The sequence below is a fragment of the Sturnira hondurensis genome, unplaced genomic scaffold (assembly GCF_014824575.4).
Source record: "Sturnira hondurensis isolate 20B ecotype Veracruz unplaced genomic scaffold, ASM1482457v3 Scaffold0024152, whole genome shotgun sequence".
Lineage (NCBI taxonomy): Eukaryota > Metazoa > Chordata > Mammalia > Chiroptera > Phyllostomidae > Sturnira > Sturnira hondurensis.
The window spans coordinates 3,088,092-3,104,928 of NW_028096783.1; the positions used below are offsets into that span (position 1 = coordinate 3,088,092).

At 44.2% G+C, this 16,837-nt stretch overlaps 1 protein-coding gene across 4 annotated transcripts in view; it reads right to left on the minus strand.

Moving 5' to 3' along the window:
* NTM (neurotrimin) overlaps positions 1-16,837 on the minus strand; it is a 941,634-nt gene that overhangs the window by 16,622 nt on the left and 908,175 nt on the right. For all 4 annotated transcript variants that reach the window (XM_037038185.1, XM_037038186.1, XM_037038187.1 and 1 more), the window contains 2 exons: positions 5,281-5,415; positions 3,204-3,324 (listed from right to left, as the gene is read on the minus strand). In XM_037038185.1, coding sequence (XP_036894080.1) covers positions 3,204-3,324; positions 5,281-5,415 — 256 coding nt within the window. The remainder of the gene's footprint in view (positions 1-3,203; positions 3,325-5,280; positions 5,416-16,837) is intronic.

The window sequence follows — 16,837 nt, forward strand, 5'->3', positions numbered from 1 at the left end:
TTTTATGGGGAAAATGAATCCAATGGTGAGCACACATCCATGTGCATGGAGGGTCTTGGGGACAGGGTCACAAACTTAAGCTGCCTATTTAGAGTCAGCCTGGAGCAGGGTGTGGAGAGAGTAAATAAGGTCAAGGTGGGTACGTACTGGAACAGGCTCTGGGGGCATGAACTAGAGCAAATGGCTGATAGCAGGGTCATCACATCGAGAAAGACAAGATTCAAGGCAGAAATAAAGGGAAGCTTAGAGACATGATGACGAGAAAATGCTTTGTAAACCATAAAACATCATTCCAGACGATGCACTTTGATGGAGTTAGCACTGAGAACTCCTGCCTCTCCCCGGGGGAACAGCCTGGCTGGCAAGGATGGCGGCTGCTCCGCCACCACTGGAGGGCATGGTCTCTGCAGGACTACAGCGCGCTTCCCTCCGAGGCCGAAACCCATGGTGGCCCTGACTGGAGGAGAAGCCAGCCTCTGGCTGCAGTTCTCACCCCACTTTCTCCAGGGAAGTTAGAAGGTTGCTTGGAGAAACTTGCCTTGCTTTGCATTATGTAGATTTTCCTCTGGGAGCCATTCCTTCCAGGAGCAGTGAAGTGGCTCTAGTCCATGAACTTCATTGAAATGGGAGTATTCTGCGAATGGAACGAGGCTTCGGCTCTGTGGCCAGAACCGTTACATTTCCAGCTTCTTAAGTAGGCAAGGATCCTCTAGGGGGTGCTGTCCAAAGACGGTTTGGCAGTCCACCCATCCAGAGGCTCTGAGAGCCCCTCCCATTTGCCATCTTGATGCCATTCCTGGGCTGGAGCACAGGCTTCACACAACACCAAGCTGTGAATTAGATTCCCGCCCTGTAGTGAGGAGAGACACTTAGCCAAACAGGTTTGTACTTGACAGCTCTGAAATGTCTTCAGAGAAAGAAAAAAAAAAAGCGCCAGCAGCATTTTGCACCACTTTGCAGCTTCTGCAATGACACACGTTCCTTTTCCCTGTGTGGTCACATATTTCCCATCCCACACTGCTACCAGGCTTCAGTCTCTTAATGAACCTGTAGGCTTTTTATTGGCTGGTGTCTTCGAGTGCGGGTCGTCCTTATTAACCACAGCGTTCCATTCTCCCTCTTTGATTGATGTCTCGCACAGTGCCCTGCAATGACGAGTGTTGCTCTGTAGTCGCAGAGAGACTTTCGTTCTAACACGTGAGAACGCTGCTCTCCGTGTCACAGAGACTTCGGTCTGGCTTCCAAAGTCAGCTCACCTCTCTGGAACGGTGAGCCAGGTCACAGCTGATCTCTCCCCAGGGTGTAATGTGCCTGCCCCCGGAGACCTGCCTGGAGGGGCTCGGGCAGCCGCAGTGGCCTGGCAAGGAGAGGCGGCGACGAGGCCCTCGAAGACAGACAGTTCTTGTTAAACTGGGTGCCAGGAGGACAGACAACTCCATTCACTGGTAGAACACTGGAAATGAAGAAAGGAGCCGCAAGTGGAAAATGGACCAGAATTAGTTAAAGGAGAGAAAGCTGCCACGAGAAGAACTCAGAGAGGAGGAATCCAAGTGGCCTGAGCCAGGGGCCTCTGAGGATCCTCCGAGGTGACACTCTCTGCCCAACTGCCCCAGAGAAATGCTGGTGCAGACTGACGCCGCCAACGTCAGCCGTCTGGCCGGCCTGAGCCCGTTCCGAGGGCTGTTTTTCGCCTACGGCTGCCTCTATTTTCCTCCACATAATTTAAGATCCTGCTTTCTTATACATCTTGCTTGTATTTTTCCTCTATAAAAAGTTAGAGAAACAGAATACAGCTGATTAGCTTTCATGAAGAACTGGACAATGGAAGGTTCAGGAACTGACCCTGTGCTCCGTATTTTTTTCTCTCTGATACTAGAAATTCACACAGAAGGTCCTTCAAGAAGCGGGAGGCAGGGACAAGTGAAGAAGGACTTCTAAGAAAGATAGCCATGCTTATTTACTGAAAAAACATTGCTCCTTCTGATTGACTCTGAATTCTTGGAAAAATAGGGAAAGCCAGCTGTTTCTTCTGATCTCTTTTTGAGTTTGTTCTCCTCTTTCTGCTTCAGCTCTTCCATCCATAAAATGGGCCAAGTGAATTCAGTGCAGTGCAGCAAGAAGCTGCCAGAATTTGTTCTCACAGAGGGAAACACACTGGATCTCTTTGAAATGGTCGTGATAAGGTACCATGAACCCCATGACTAAGTGATGTAGTCCTAAACAAAGTTTAATGATTGGCTGAGAGCCTAGAAAAGCTTTTGGTGTCTGACTGACCTCACAAAGAAAGAGGCCCAGGCCCGCTGGAGAAGGTCCGCATCCTGTGGGCAACAGCAGGGGCCCTCGGGGCCTGGAGGTGCCTACACTGCTCTCCTTCCCACCATCACCCTCTCTGTTGTGTTTCTTTCTCAGCCTCCGAACTCCCTCCTCCTTCTCCACCTACACACACCTCAGGGCGTTGTTGCACCATTCCCTCTGAGTTTTTATAAAAGTGGTTTGAATATGGACACATTTGTTGGATGTTCACCCTAAAATAGCTGTTTCTTTCAGTGGCCCTGCTGAGCGGCTGAACCCGGTGCCAGCATGCCATCGGTTAGTTCTGGGCAGTGCCAGGTGTGGTGAATCACAAGTGCCCCACTGACTGCTGCAGTGATAAGAGGGGAGGAAGAGTCCCCTGTCTTTTTCCCCCGCAGTGTAAGAACAACCTGGGTACAAAGGGAGGCTAGATAGGGTCATGGACTCATAACCCAGTACTGATAGTGTCTGCAGCCGAAATGAGACCTGGAGCTACCGCTGACTTCAGAGCCCTTCCCAGTGCCCCCTGAGCATTCCTAATGCCCAGTGGGAGCCCGAGAATGTGTTAACAGTAGCTTCAGGCAGAACATACTGTGTGGGCCTATAAAAAATCCATAGGCCTTCCAGTGGTCCTGGTGGCCTTTCCCATGAGATTTTGCTTTTCTCGAAAAATGTTTTCTTTCAGGCCTGTTACTTGGTGAGTGTTGATTCTGAATGGTAACATTGAAAGCATTGTTACAATTCATTAATATTAAGAAAAGATTTGTTGGTATATTGTTTCCCCCTTATAGGTAGGAGCAATTCAGAGAGGATTCTACAGAAACTCATTTGCAAGCATCTGGAATCAGGAACCTGGAAGAGATGTCTTCTTCTGTGAGTGTGGGGGAGGGATGGAGGAAAGGGGTCTTTACCTTTTGTCATCCTTGTACCACTGGAATTCTGCTGAGGGAACTGCTGAGGCTTCACACTGCAGTGTCCCCTTTTGTCCCACGGGGACGCCTGTACCCTTAGCTTCTGAAATGTATGGTGGATCTGCAGAGAGAAGACGGCCTATAAGCATTTGAAAATGCATTCTGAAATGAGACCCACCTGCTGCTTCACTCACTGACTTTATCCTTTACTCTCTGATTTACCTCGCTTACTTGAGCTGACCAATCGCTATACAAATTGTGCTGCAAACCACTCCAGGTAGTTCTGCGGAAAACCCTGCTCTTCCTGGGATGCGATGCTTCTGTTCCTTTCTGACCAGAGGTGGAATGACCAGGTATTCAGGGCCATTTCCAGTTTCAACTTTTTAACTTTCGTAGGATGATGCCAACCCATCAACTCTACGCTCCACGGGTTGACAGTCAGCACTTTTAATCAGCCTTACAGAATTTCTGTGAACCAGAATTTTGTGTCAAAGTATATAAGCTCATACTATTCAATTCCCAGCAAAAGCTCAGTTGCAAGAAATAATATTTGTGGGGAATTGCCTGAAGGATATACAGATCCAACATTCTTCCAGACATTCTAAAATGGACACCCAAAGCAAGCCAGGCCCAACTAGACCTACATACTCAGCCTACATGCATTTGAAGTTTTCACCTGATGCCTGAAAATTCCAATAGTTTGCAACAAAGTGCATTATGAGAAACAGCCATAACAAACTTGCCATTCTACTTAACACAGAGATATTATATGCAATGTTGTTGACTATATCCTAATGTGCTCTACTGTGGAGACCATAAAGATAAAATTTTCCAGGTCCCTGCATGAGGAAACGCAGTGTGTCTGCCAAGCAGCTAGTTTGCTTTGGTCTTATGGACATAAACCTTAAAACAGATGATGTTTTCTCTCTTCGCTTTGACACCTCAAAACCAAGCATTGCATCTGCAGCTAACCCCTGTGTATATAGGCACATGCTGACTTATTCCTAGGTTGCTTATATTTTTAAAAAGCATATTTCCCCTTTGCTTATGTTTCCTGACTCCTTAGGTTAGTCTTTATGAAATGTGAGTCATTTGAGTCTTTAAAAAATTCTGGTACAGCACAAAAGGTGGTAGCATTATTATACCTATTGTCTTGCTTCCTAAAGTTCTTTATAATATTAATTAGGTTCAGACTGTAATAGAAAGCAAAATGTTTCAGTAAAGAAAATACAGAATATTCTTTCTCTACATCCATCGATCCAACTTTTGGGAAAAAAAAGAGTTCTTGTTTGGTGCTTTAGTTCCTGGGTTGTATTCTGTCGTAAGACTTACTCAAATGGGCATGACAGACAAACTTTCAGAACGGCATAGAGAGCGGAGTCTGTGAACACAGTGAGGAATCAGGTGGGGGAAGGGGGAGCGAGAGGGGCCAAAGCTGAGGAGCATTGATGCCGGAGAGAACCTGGATGCTCGGTAGGCCAAGGAGGATGAGCGGCCTAGAGCAGTGGCCTCTTAAACTTACTTAGACTCTGTAGCTCTATTAGTCAAAACTCAGGTTTTGAGATACACTTCCTAACACGTGTACATTTATTTATATTTAAATTGTGAATGTATAGGCACATCAATATGTATAATTGTGAAAAGATAAGGTACATATACCGTAAATGGAAATTGTGATATTTCCTTCATGAACATTGTATTTTTGCTCCCTGGTATGGAGATTACTGAACTACAGGGTGAGAAACTTAGGGACATCACAAACAAAGTAAGAGAAAAACCGGGATTTAAAGATCTGTTTATGTAAATTATGCATCGAAGGCCATTTAGTGATCATCTGGGAACACAAGTTGAGTTTGCTGAAGTATATAGCTGAAGTATATTCAGCTATACGTTTACATTCAGCTATACTTTTTTTAATAGTTTAGAATTGTTGCTCTTTAGAGTCAACAGTGAGCAAGGATGCCACAAGACTTCCCATCCTGAGCCAGCAGTCGGCCTGTGATCCAGCTCCTCTCTGTGGCCATGACAGCAGCCAGCTGCACGTCCACACAGGGCAGGGGGTCCCAACGCCACTTACAGTTCACGGTGACCTTCACTCTCCGCACCACTGGCACGGCCACATCATTGGAGGCGCTGCACTCGTAGTCCCCAGACTGCTCCCTCGTGATGCCCTGGATTTCCAAGTATTCGTCTTCACTCACAAAGCCCACTGCTGCAGGAGGAGGTGCGATAACACAGGAAAAACAACAACAACAACAAAAAAAAAACAAGACACCGAAAGAGTTCTCTTAGAAAACAAAATATACCGTGGTTATGTCTGCCACATCTAAGTTCAGATTCTTGGGGACTATGTGGATTCACACCTCCCCTTCTCTTCTATTATGTCCACCACCACCACTTCCTTAATTCCCCCACAGAGAAGCTGAGATGCTTGTGTTCCTGCCTGAACCAAACAAAATGCCTAGAGAATTACTGGTCCCCATAGGTGATTCATAATTGTGACATTTGTACTGCCTGGACCTTACCAAGCAGTCAGGCTCTGGGGTCTGAGCTAGACCCCTTAGATGTATACTAATTCCTTCCTATCCAGGTGCCGTGTAGACTGAACCTTGGAATGTAAAGGTAATGACTTTACACACTCTCATCACAAACCTGGCAGTAAGGGAAGAACAAGAAGACACGCTACACATCCTGCTCTGTCACTTCGTCTTCCCCAGCACCAGCTTCTGCATTGAAAAATCATGGACAATGATAGCAACCTCTACCTACTAGACTTCCCATCTGAGGTCCAGCCACGAGGACTGGATTACAGAAAGACCATGCTGTTGAAGCTCAGGAGACAGGTTTCTTGGTTTTCTGCCACAGGCAGCCTGAGCTCCAGCCTCTACATGGAAAGACAATGGAGAAGAAAAGCAATCTCTCCATCAAAGGAAAGGGTCCTGCCTCCTCTGTTAAATGAAGTGGTCAGCATGATAATACATTTTTTCATGTAAACTGGGATACTTTTAAGAGTAAAACAAGGTGCTATTAATATTACGGGGCAGCAACCGTTACCTGAGACTGCCACTAGCAGCTGAGAGACACATTCGCAGGCATAATATACATCCGATCCTAAGGCCTCACAGGGTTGTTCGGAAGGACAAATGAAAATTATATATATTGTACATGAAAGCACACTGAAAACTTTTATGCACTGCACATGGGTGCTTTAGGTGGTATTCTTGCAACCTGCCTGGAGGTACAGACTCGGGTGGAGTGGAGCTGTGTCAACGTGAGTGGCTCTGCAGGAGTCGAGAAGGGGAGAAAGGAGCATTCTCTCCAGGTGACAGAACCACTCATTCATGCCACATGTGTCTGCTGTTCCAAAGCATGAAAGTAACCACAGAATAAACTGATAAAAATGCAAAGAACGATATGTGTGTGTGTGAGTTACAGCCTTGTTATGTGACACCCTTGAAGGTAGAGACCTGGTTCTCCTTGCTGACGCATGTAAAAAGAATCAGCAAATCTATTAGCATGTAATCAGTTTATTAGTGAGCCGTTCCCATGGAAGAGAACAGGACTGGGTAGAGTGGGGGTGAAAGGCAAAGTTTCAGGGCAAAGCAGGGCAGCAAATTAAGGGTGGCTGAAGACCAGGGTGGCAAGCCCCAGGGCAGTCTGAGGACAGGTGGCCAGAGGCCTGGTGACCCAAGTGCCAAGAGCACCTTGAGTCCCCAAGAGAGAGCAAGTCCTTTGTTCTGAGGACTTACATAGTTTGTGGGAGAGGAGAAAACAGTTACATATTGATTAACAGGTAAATGCAGTCCCAGCTTTGCTGGGGGAATGTGACTACCCAAACTTAGGTATGTGTGGGGGTCTATTAGCCTGAATCTTTATCTTGCTCTAGACCCCATTTGTTTATCTTGTTGTAAAACAAATATGTGACAGGAGGCAGTTAATTAAAACTGGGGCACTTTCCAAAGTTATTTATGGTACTCCCTCGTAAAACAGATAGTGACCAGAGGTAGACAGTTAACCCAAGTTGTTTTATGGGTTTCTTCTTTGGGCACTGGAGAATGTGGATTCTTTCCCACATTCCAGGCCTTGAGATAAAAGTACAGTTTCAAGACTTTCTTTTCCAGATAGTGGAAATACTACATAGAATTTCAAGGACTTCCCTTCTTTCTTGCTAACATAGCATTTCTTGTGATGTTTGAACACCTGGCAGTATTATCAGACCAGGCTCTGGACTGAGTTAGCATGTGAGACGTGTCTGCTTCCTCCTTCCTGCCTCAGTTTACTATTTAATCTATCTACTTGGTAAAAGGCATTTCCTGGCAACCAGGATGCTAGACGCTGGCCAGTAACAGTGTTGCCGTCTCAGAGTTCTTCCTGTGCCGTCTCCTGCCTCAACGTCAAGACCACCATTTTCGTCTAGATAACAACAGTAGCAATAACAATGACAACAATAACAGAATAACTGTCTTGTAAAAGAAGGCCACTAGCTGCCAACTCTGCCACCACTCTTCAGACATGGCGACTCTGTGCTTCCAACAAGTAATACCTCCAAACTGGGCATTTCCTCACACTTTGCCACGCCACATGAAACCCACGCCACATGAAACCCACGCCACATGAAACCCACACTGCACATGTGCAGGGACTCTACTGCCTCCAGAGGAGCNCAACCAGGATGCTAGACGCTGGCCAGTAACAGTGTTGCCGTCTCAGAGTTCTTCCTGTGCCGTCTCCTGCCTCAACGTCAAGACCACCATTTTCGTCTAGATAACAACAGTAGCAATAACAATGACAACAATAACAGAATAACTGTCTTGTAAAAGAAGGCCACTAGCTGCCAACTCTGCCACCACTCTTCAGACATGGCGACTCTATGCTTTCAACAAGTAATACCTCCAAACTGGGCATTTCCTCACACTTTGCCACGGCACATGAAACCCACACTGCACATGTGCAGGGACTCTACTGCCTCCGGAGGAGCAAAAGAACAGCCTACACCTGCTAAAGCAAGCAAGCAAGAGCTATGAATTCACAGGAAGGATCAGGAGTGTGTGAATTAGCAGAACACAGGGCCCAATATTCTAGGCTGCAGAGAAGACAACCAACATTAAGTCAAAGAAACTCATAATCTCAACCAGTAAGAAACTTCTAATTGTCATAGTTGCCTTTCTTACTGTTTTCAAAGCATCTTTAGGGAAAGAAGTACTGAACTTGACTTGAGGACAGAGGAAGAAAATCAAAAGAAAAGGTTTAAATGAAGAATTTGTGACTCATGCCTTGACTGGTATGGCTTAGTTGGTTGGATGTCATCCTGCAAACCAAAAGATCACTGGGTTGATCTCTGGTCAGGGCACAAGCTTGGGTTGTGGGTTTGGTTCCAATCAGGGCATGAACAAGAGGTGACCAATCAATGTTCTCTCTCATATTGTTGTTTCTCTTCTCCTCTGTCTCCCTCCCTTCCCCTCATTCTAAAATAAATAAATAAAATCTTTAAAAAATTCTGATTTCTTTTATCTTGTTGTTGTTTATTTGCTACCAGATTCGAGCCTGCGTTTGTCAGATCTCTCCCTGCTAGAATGCTATAATTACTGTGCAAAGCATCGTGGAGGCCAGTGTCACACTTAATGTCCCCATTAATTTTAAATGGTAGTCCTTGATACATATGTGTGGCAATTGATGTCATATTTTAATTAGGCTTGCCCTACACCATCTGAAATTAATAATAGCTTGAATTACCAGTGTAATTTATAAATTAACAGTGCCGTAGCATTAGGAAATAAATTAGTTCTGGACAGCTGTTTCTGGACAGAGCTCCAGGGTTGGAGCACTGACTGGGAGGACCTTCGATGTCTGGAAAGGCTGTGTACTGCACCACCAAAGCGAGGAAGCAGAAGTCCACAGGGTTCCCAGAGTCCCTGTTCTTCTCTCCACCTGGAGACTGAACATCTAGTTCAATTCCACCACCCAAATATGTTCTTGTGTGACCACAGTAAGATGTACAGGGACCCAGCTTAAATGAGCCTGTTATGAGGATAGCCAGGGGGAGAAGCAAGTACGGGGTTGACAGTCATAGACTAAAGTGCAAGTTGTTCACACATATTAGGGTTATTGCAATCAAGAAGACACCATGTTTCATGTGAAGATGTATAATTTTATTCATTAGTATCAGGAAATACTATGTTGGGAAAGAAGTAAGATGGCTTAAGATTTGGGGGAGGCATGAGTTCTCCACTGATCCGGATTTTAATACTAGAGGAAGGGAATTCACTCTTAGGCCACCCTGCAAGAAACAATGAGGCCTCGATTTTAATACCCTGTGTTCCCTAGACCAAACACAGAATTGTAGAAAACCCATAATGACTTCACTACTCACCAATTATACGCACACTCTCATTCAATTGGGTAAGGCATGTGATAAGGAATTTGTGTACAGTAAAATGCTTTATATATTTTAGCCTTCCTTGCCATTATTTTCACCTTTCTCCTTACATACTGTTTTTCTCTACTAAAAGCATAGGTGACAAAACCAAGGAGAAAGATAATCAGTATGCACATAACAAACTGAACTGTGAGCCACCAGAAATGAGTTTCCTGCAGGTGCTGCATAGGACAAACAAATAGACAAGAAGGGAAAATACTATTAAACTGAAATCTGAATCTATAGAATTAATAATTCGAGGAAAGTTTTCTGTTAACAGCATTTGTGCTATGAAATGATCAATGCTTTATCACCTCTAGGAAAACTTACAAGGAACATTGAAAAAAAAAAAAAGATCACCAGGGCATCCTTTTTAAAGTGATACAGGAAATTCTTGGTTAAGAGATACCAGTAGGAAAGAGGCATATCACTTGATAAAACTGTATGAAAAGAAATTCTTCATGGTCAATAGCTTCTCTTTTATAAATCTTTTCTGAAGAAAATATATCCTTGGGTAGAAATGACACTCATTTCCTAAAATACCCCCTTCATCTTGTCGCACCTTTTCAGACACTACCAGTGAGTGGTTTCTGTAATATTGAACACAAACTCCACATCCTTATAGAAGCCCTTCGCAAAGCTGCCCCACTGCACTCCGTGAGTTTAACTCACATATGTGCCACGAGGAAAGAAGGCACCTGGTCACCACGGCAAAAAGCAGACGTTTGGGATCAGACAAACCCCTGCCCCACCTTCATCTTTCATGATGCGTTAACTCCTCTATGCCACTGTGTCTTCATCCCTGCAGCACACGGAGACACGACCTCCCTCTAGGGCTGGGTTGAGAACAATGGGATGCACAGTGAAGGCACATGGCTAAGATTTTTGTAGATGTTCGCCACTATGATTATCGTCACCCACACCATTCCCACAAGTGTTTTTTTAAATAGAACTGCTATTTTATGTTTTTATTTTAAAATTTATTTTATTAAAATATAGTTAGTAGACAATATTATATTAATTTTAGGTGCACAATGTAATTACTCAACATTTATACGCTTAGTGAAATGATCATGTAATGTCTAGTACCCACCTGACACCATCCAATCTTTTTATAATAGTATTGACTATATTCCCTATGTTGTACCCCACACCCCCATGACTTACAATTTTATAACTGGAAATTTTTTACTCTTATACTTCTTTGCCTTTTGTGTCTTTCCCTTCCCCTTTACCAACCATCAGTTTGTTCTCTATATTTGTTTCTATTTTGTTTGTTTGTTTGTTTTATTTTTTAGGTTCCACATTGTAATTGAGATTACATCGTGTTTTTCTTTATCTGACTTATTTCCCATAGGTCCATCTATGTTGTCGAAAAGGGAAAGATTGAATTCATTTTTATGGCTGAGTATCATTTGTACACACATACACACATCTCATGTCTTTATCCATTCATCTATCCATGATCACTTAGACAGGTGGGTTGCTTCCATAACTTGGGTATTGTAAATAATACTGCAATAGACACGAAGGTGCAATAAACTTGAATTAGTGTTTTCATTTTATTTGGATAGATACTGAGAAGTGGAGTGGGGTCATATGGCAGTTCTATTTTAAATTTTGTGAGGAACTGCTGTACTACTTTCCACAGTGGCTGCACCACTCTGCAGTCCCACCAATAGTGCCCTGCCACACTATAAGCCAGGCCACACTATTTCTCATCTTGGGCAAACATGATAATTCCTTTTTCACAAACTGACTGTATCACTCAGAACGCTGTGCTCTTTCTGTCATCCTGACCAAAGTCTACCTACCTTGCAAGTTCTTATTCTTCCATGAAAACTCCTTGTTATGAGTTGAATTGTACCCCTACAAAACATAACCAAGAGCCTAATGAGGGGCTATGAGCACCTCATGAGGGGACCTCATTTGAAAACAGGATCTTTACAATGATAATCAAACTAAAATGAGAGATCAGAGTTAGCCCTAATCTGATATGACTGATGTCCTTATAAAAAGAAGAAGTCAGGAAATACACAGACAGGCATGGGCGGGGGAGATGCTGTGAAGACCCACGGGGTAAGACAGCCATGTGACTGTAGTGATGCCCCTTCAAACCAAGGAAAGCTGGGGGTGGCTGGTAAACACGGAAGCTCCAAGAGACAAAGTAAAAGTCCTCCTTTAGCTGTCAGACAGAGCATGGACCATCTGGCACCTCGAATTTGGACTTCAGGCTTTCAGAACTGTGAGACAATACATCTTTTGTTTAAACCACTTCATTTGTGTAACTTTGCTGTGGGACCCTAGGAAACTGATATACTCCCGTCAGTCTGCTAAATTTCAGTGCCTAGGGCTGTCCTGAACATGGAGTCTGTCTAATTCACCCAGCATTCATCTGGTCTTTAAGATCGTAAGAAATTAAACGAAAGAGCTTGAAGGGTCATTGATGGTTATATAATCACATAGTTGTTACGCTAGAACAGAGTGCGGTCCAGGATGATTCCCCAGAATAGTTACTTAAATATAGATTTCTAGATCCCACCATACCTAGTAAATCAGAATGTCCTGAGGTGAAGAGTTCTAATAATTTTACCAGGAAATTCTCATTCATAGTCAAGCTAAGTAATTAGTGATTCTGTTAAATCCCTGTATATTTCACGTGGGAATCCACGGTTCAGAGGAGTCCATGTCTGTTTAGAGCTGGAGCTGTCTGGATGTCCAGTGCACAGCTCCTCCGGCTCTGATAGCATTTCCTCGTGGCTGCTTTTGGTCTAGTCACTGTCTTGTTCCCCACTGCAATCGAAACTCTGATGGCAGGGACGGAGTCTTGAACATCCTGCCTCTTAAGATACCTAGGGAAATAGTTTACATGATTTGAAATATGTTAAATCCTTATTAATAAACCGATTGAGAGAGTCAGAATCACTCAATTAAAAAAAAAAGGTTCATGGACTCCACACTGCTCACTTGATACCTATATGGCCCTATTCCCATGACAACGCCACTTGTGGTACCTGTCCTTAGTGCTGTATTTGTATTTCCCGATGTTAAAAAATACCATCACTATTAATGTTCTAACAGAACAGATTTTCTTTACATATGTGATTTTAAAAGGTTTATTGAGTGCTTAGTATAATTTATACTAGCCTTGGGGCCAATTATTTCCCTAGGGGAATGCATCCTTAATTTAAAAATGAAGATCAATGAGCAAGTGTGATGTATTTAGCAGAATTTGCTCTACAGCCAACTTTTCAGGAGCACAGCTATTTCATTAAGTGGAATTTGACAACTCAAGCTGTGAGATGAAGCAAGCTGGAAACGGGACTTCACCTGCATTCAAGCCCCTGAAGGAGTTCCACATTGCCCAATGGGCTAAGCTCACAGCTGCCCTCAGCAATGGACAAAACTGCCCTGTGCTACTAATGCTCCTTTGGAAAAGAAAACCCCAAGTTCCTGAGTTCATAGATTGGACGTTCACAGCCTTTACAACTGAAAATAATAATAGCAACAATTAGCATTTTTATCGCACCCGAGAATAAGCTTGTCAGGAGAACAGCTGTCGCTACTGGAGAGGAGAAGACACAGCTGTCTCCGTGTTTAATATTTTTATGGCATTTACACCAGCTGATATAAAAATCAGTGGACCTCAGGAACTAAAGAAAAATACAGAATATAGAATCCCAGAATTTCAGAGTTGGAATGAATTATTTTTAAAGTTTAGTTCAAATATTGTGACTAGTCTATTACTAGCCTAGTCTTCTTGCCACCTCACTTCATCAGATGTTCTTGTTAAACTCAGACTGGGCCCCAGGGACAGCTGTTTGCAAGACAGGTCAGATGGGGCCCCTCCAGGTGCCTTTATTTGGGGCTGAACAGTGTGGAAGGTGTTGTGTTTTGACGGTGAAAGACACGTTTTTTTCAGATGCTGGGAAGAAGGTGCATACGAACAACACAAGAACCGGGGGACACAGGTTTAGTTACTGGTTATCAATACCAACCCCTGCAAACCAGAGGGACTGGTTTTGTTGTCTGCTGAAAATACTGATTAGAGGAAGAAACTACAGGAGATGTTGTTTCTGAAAGATGTTTGAGGTAGGCGGTGCCGCTGCGAGACCCAGCGTCCGCACCTGCCAGTTATTCCCGGGAAGTTCTTCCTCATCCCGGGCCACCTGGAACTATGCGCCCCGGCCAACAGCCATTCAGAGCAGAGCCCCATTCTCACTCTGCCTGTGGAGGCCAAGTTGAGGCGCTTCACCGAGGGGACAAGGGGAGGAACAGGAGACCTGTATTTGAGCACATGGTAGGTACTGCTAGAACTGAGCAAAGGAAACGGAGGGAAAGCTGCGGTCTACAGACCTACAGAGGGGCCCTAAGAGCCCTGTGCAGCCGCGTGAGTGCTAGCCTTGTGCAGCAGGATCAGGCTGGGGGCAGCTGGGCTGCACTCAAAAACCAGAGAGCAGTATTGGCTGTTACAGGTAAGAGGATGAAAGTTAAAGAGCGTTTCTCTACCTGGCATCGACCTGGAATACCTTCTGAGGGTCTGATGTTAAGGTGGAAGGCACCGGCTGTTGGCATGTTTGCCCGCAGCTGTACTGTGGGGCTGGCTGGCTTCTGATGCCCCAGGGCATTTACCATCCCACAGTTCACCTCCCCAGGCTTCAGTTTCAGATGACTTTATAAGGTTAATGTGAGTATTAAATAAGTAAATATGTGTAAAGTACTTAGAACATAGCAATCTCTCAGTAAATGGTAGCTCTCATGACCATTGATTTTAAGGATTCCATGACTCACTTTGAGAGCTTTTTAACATACAAGATCCTGGATACAAGAAAATCTTAATGCAGAAATGAAAGAATAATCAGATCTCTGCTTTTCCAGTAGGGATTTCATAATAATAAACTTAATAAAGGATCGATCACAGATCCTCTAACTAGAAAGCTGAACTCCCTTCACTTAAAGTAGGATTTGATTTACAAGGGATACAATATCTCAGGATGATTTCATTAAAGGAAGTCTGTACAGCTGCATAGCCCATGTGGGACCTGCTGAGAGCTTGAGAAATGTCTCTAATTTCAAAGTAAAAAATAAAAGGATGATATTGGGAACCAACCTGCCTGGTTTTAGAAACTGTAACCCCCACGACTAAAGTTGAGCAAAGAGACCTTGGGACCATAAGCCACTAAGGAGACAAAGCTTATCTTCCTGGTAGGGGTGCCACCTTTGCCCCCTTTTACTTCACCCTGCTTGGTCCGGGACCAATGACTGGTTAGTCAGTGATGGGTAGGATTCCTCAAGGGAGGAACAACGTAAGACAGGCATCATCATGAAGGGGCCCTCAGGGAAGGACTTGGGGAGCTATAGAAAAAGGGAATGATGGACCCTCGACCCTTGGCTTTGACATAGCCTGAGTTCTCATTCTGTCCGAGAGAAGTCTGCTAATCTCTTGGCTGTCCCACTTCCCCTGCCTGTCTTAAGCCTGAAACAATGTGCTGTAGCCCTGGGCAGGAATGGGTGGTTCCCTGGGAGGATCAGGCCTACGGAAGAATGAATAAAATCCTGTGAAACCTGCTTTGCTAATGCCCTCAATTTAAGTGATAAGGTCCAAGCATAGAATGAATTTGTTTTCCCTAAGTTTTATAGGTAACTGACCTTGACTCAGAATAAGCCCTCATAGTTCTTTGAATGTTCTCTATTGTTTGAGCCTTACTGCCCGACAGTGAATGTTCTCTATTGTTTGATCCTAACTGCCTTACTCCCTTCAGCTTTACCTGTATTCCTGTGCAAATTAAATCCAATAAAAGCCCACTGAAGAACAGGTTCCTGGCCCTTCTCCTTTGAGAGATTGGCCACCTTTCATCCCCAAGCAGATCAAGTGTTGGTAGACTTACTCTCATCTGTGGCGGGGGTGGGGGGTGCATATACATATACATATAACGATTCTCATATGAAATTCAGTATCTTTTATACATATATGGAGTGAAAAAAACTCCCTTAATTTTTTGATTGGAAAATTTTGTGGGAATAATCATTCACTTAGGATTAACGGGGAGTACACTGGCTCATGTGCTCAGTGGATTGAGTGACAGCCTGTGAACCAAAGGGTTGCCTGTTCGATTCCCAGTCTAGGGCACATGTCTGGGTTGTAAGCCAGATGTCCCAGTAGGGGGAGTGTGAGAGGCAGCCACACATTGATGTTTCTCTTTTTCCATTTCTCCCTCCCTACCCCTCTCTAAAAACAAACAAACAAACAAACAAACAAAGTCTTTACAAAATATATTAAGGAGGAGCTGCAGCCAAATATAATTCTATGCTAATGAGCCCCTGTACTGCACCAAGCCAGGCCCTGTGCATCTCTGAGGCCTCTCACTTCCCTCATATGAATGACACACTGGCTTACTTTGCAGATGGGCTTCAGCAGCCAGCTGGGCCCTGAGAGCTGTGTGCTCCTCTGCTGTGTGTTTTTTTTGTGAGGCCTGTAGGCTCAGTTTTGCATGCAGACCCTCTATGATGGGTGAGGATATCAAAGTCAGAAAGCAAACAGCTGGATTTTTGGAATTTGCAGCTTGATGTTGGAAACCTGGGTGTTTGCAGTAGTGCAGCTGATGGCTGCTAAGGTTCTTTTTCTTCTTTTAATGAAGGAAAAAATCAGCTTTTGATTTGTAAAATCAGGCAAGTGGATCTGAAAGGCAGTGATGGGGGTGTATATAGAACTCCACAGTGTCACATTTCCTCAGTATCTTGGCTCCTCTTTTCTATGTCTCTAGAGATATAAGCCAATACTGAGTGCTGAGAAATGTGAAGATTTTAATTGCTTTGAAATCCCTTGTCCAGAATAATTTAAGGAAATTATTTTAGCTTGAGAGGCTGCTAATGGGTTAAGGTTCTGACACCATCCCGTGCATCCTCAGGTCAGAAGTCCACTTGTAGTAAAGTCACCTTAACCCCCTGGCTCTGAGCTCCCCGAGAAAGCAGAGCAGTCTGTACAGTCCACAGTTTAGCCACGGACACACTTGCCATACTAACAACAAGAGTTCTTAATCTGAGAAGTGTGGAACTCTAACCCCAGGAGGTTTTGAACTTCAGGATATGACATCACACACAGCTGTGTGCATGTGTGCATTTTCCCTAAGGAGAGATTGTATATCTTTCTGGAAAGGGGTCTAAAAGTAGCTTAGAATGCAAAAAGATTAATATCCACCTTCCTGTGTTCCTGTGGCTC